General features: G+C 49.4%; 1 protein-coding gene across 2 annotated transcripts in view; it reads left to right on the top strand.

Moving 5' to 3' along the window:
• Cemip (cell migration inducing hyaluronan binding protein) overlaps nt 1-1,619 on the top strand; it is a 146,021-nt gene that overhangs the window by 91,602 nt on the left and 52,800 nt on the right. For both annotated transcript variants that reach the window (XM_004623342.2, XM_023710868.1), the window contains one exon: nt 94-273. In XM_004623342.2, the coding sequence (XP_004623399.1) occupies nt 94-273 (180 nt within the window). The remainder of the gene's footprint in view (nt 1-93; nt 274-1,619) is intronic.

The raw sequence follows: 1,619 nt of genomic DNA, 5'->3' as shown, positions 1-1,619 counted from the left end.
CATGTTAATTTTTGCAACACAGATATATGCTTAGATCTTTTGGGGGCTGCTGTGAGACTACCAAAATCCTCTCCCTCTCTCTGCCTTTCTCAGATTTGACACCTACAGATCCAAGAAAGAGAGTGAGCGCCTGGTCCAGTATTTGAATGCGGTTCCTGATGGTAGAATCCTCTCTGTGGCGGTGAATGATGAAGGCTCCCGAAACCTGGATGACCTGGCCCGGAAAGCTATGACCAAGCTAGGCAGCAAACACTTCCTGCACCTTGGATTTAGGTACTAGCCTCCTTCCCTCTGTGCCAGGTGCTGGAGCCCTTGACACCCAGAGCTAACTTTTCTCATGCCCCCTGGGCAACTCGACCTTAAAGGATGCCCCTGGGGAATACAGGCACATTGCCTGTATGCACTGGCCACAGTGGGGCTTGTGCTTCACTGGAGCTTGTTACTGTGTTTTATTTATTTATTTATTTATTTATTCATTTTTTTTTTTGGCAGAACCAGAGATTGAACTCAGGCCCTTGCGCTTGCCAGGGAAGCGCTTATTCCACTGAGCCATCTCCCCAGCCATGTTATTGTGTTTTAATAAGTGCAGCCCACTCTTTAACCCTAAAGGTCTCTGATTCACTCAGTCAGCCTCAAAGCTCTGAGCGTATGCTGTGTGCCTTGGATGTACAGCTAGTGTCCAATTTTTCTTTTCTTGGCAAGCGACTCATGTCCTATCTTGGAGACTGGCAGACAGTTTTTAAAGGATTACATAAAGTATCTCTGTTTAGCCAAACATGCAAGGAAAAGAAGGCATTTGATATGCTCCAGTGAGTGTTTTATTCGCTTCGAACTATAGCGTCATGCCTGGCGTTGGTGCACACAGGTTGGCGCTGAGGGACGCTGTTTGCCCTGCAGTAGTAAGCACACCTCAGCTCAGTGGAAAGTCGAGCTTACCTGTCTCATGGGCATTTTGGAGCTTGCAATGCCTCTTCCTCTGGCTTCCAGATCTAGGGCGAGATGAGGGACAGGTGAGAGCCCTTTCTAGTCTCAGAGTACAGCAGCTTTACTGGCTAGGTGGAGGCTCCATAGGCGAGGGAGTGTGCTGGGGTTCCAGGGTGCGTCCTTAGACAGCCCAGGGTTTTTCTTTCTGGAAGGGGACTCCGCAGGAAGCTCACACAGCCAAAGATGACAAGACTATCTTGGCGGGGCAAGCCTCCTTTGTTAGCAAGCCCTAAGCATATCCAAGTCATTTTCTTATAACCAAACACCAGTTCATTAATTTGTAATGAGAGATAAAACCACAGAGGACTGGCAGCTTAGGACTTAGCAGAAGATGGCGATAGCTGAGGCTAGAGTCTGGCATCTGATGGTTTAGATGTGGGGCTAAGCTGCTCCTCCTCCAAGGTGTGCCCACAGGCAAGTGACTCAGCATCTCTCTGCATGGACCCTATGTGTGTCAAATGGGCTATCTCAAGGACCTTAGAATTGCATGTGATAGGGCTAGCCAAATAGCTCAGTGGATTAAAGTGCCTGTAAGCAGGCTGCAGGGGCTGGGGGTTCAATCTCCAGGCCTGCTGTGCCAGCCCTGCCCCCAGGGCATGCTGAGACAACAATTGAGACTAGGTGTGGTGGCATGC

Source organism: Octodon degus, unplaced genomic scaffold (assembly GCF_000260255.1).
Source record: "Octodon degus isolate 3935 unplaced genomic scaffold, OctDeg1.0 scaffold00002, whole genome shotgun sequence".
Taxonomy (NCBI): domain Eukaryota; kingdom Metazoa; phylum Chordata; class Mammalia; order Rodentia; family Octodontidae; genus Octodon; species Octodon degus.
The sequence above is the reverse complement of the archived record's forward strand: the minus strand, read 5'-3'. Positions and strand labels throughout refer to the sequence as shown.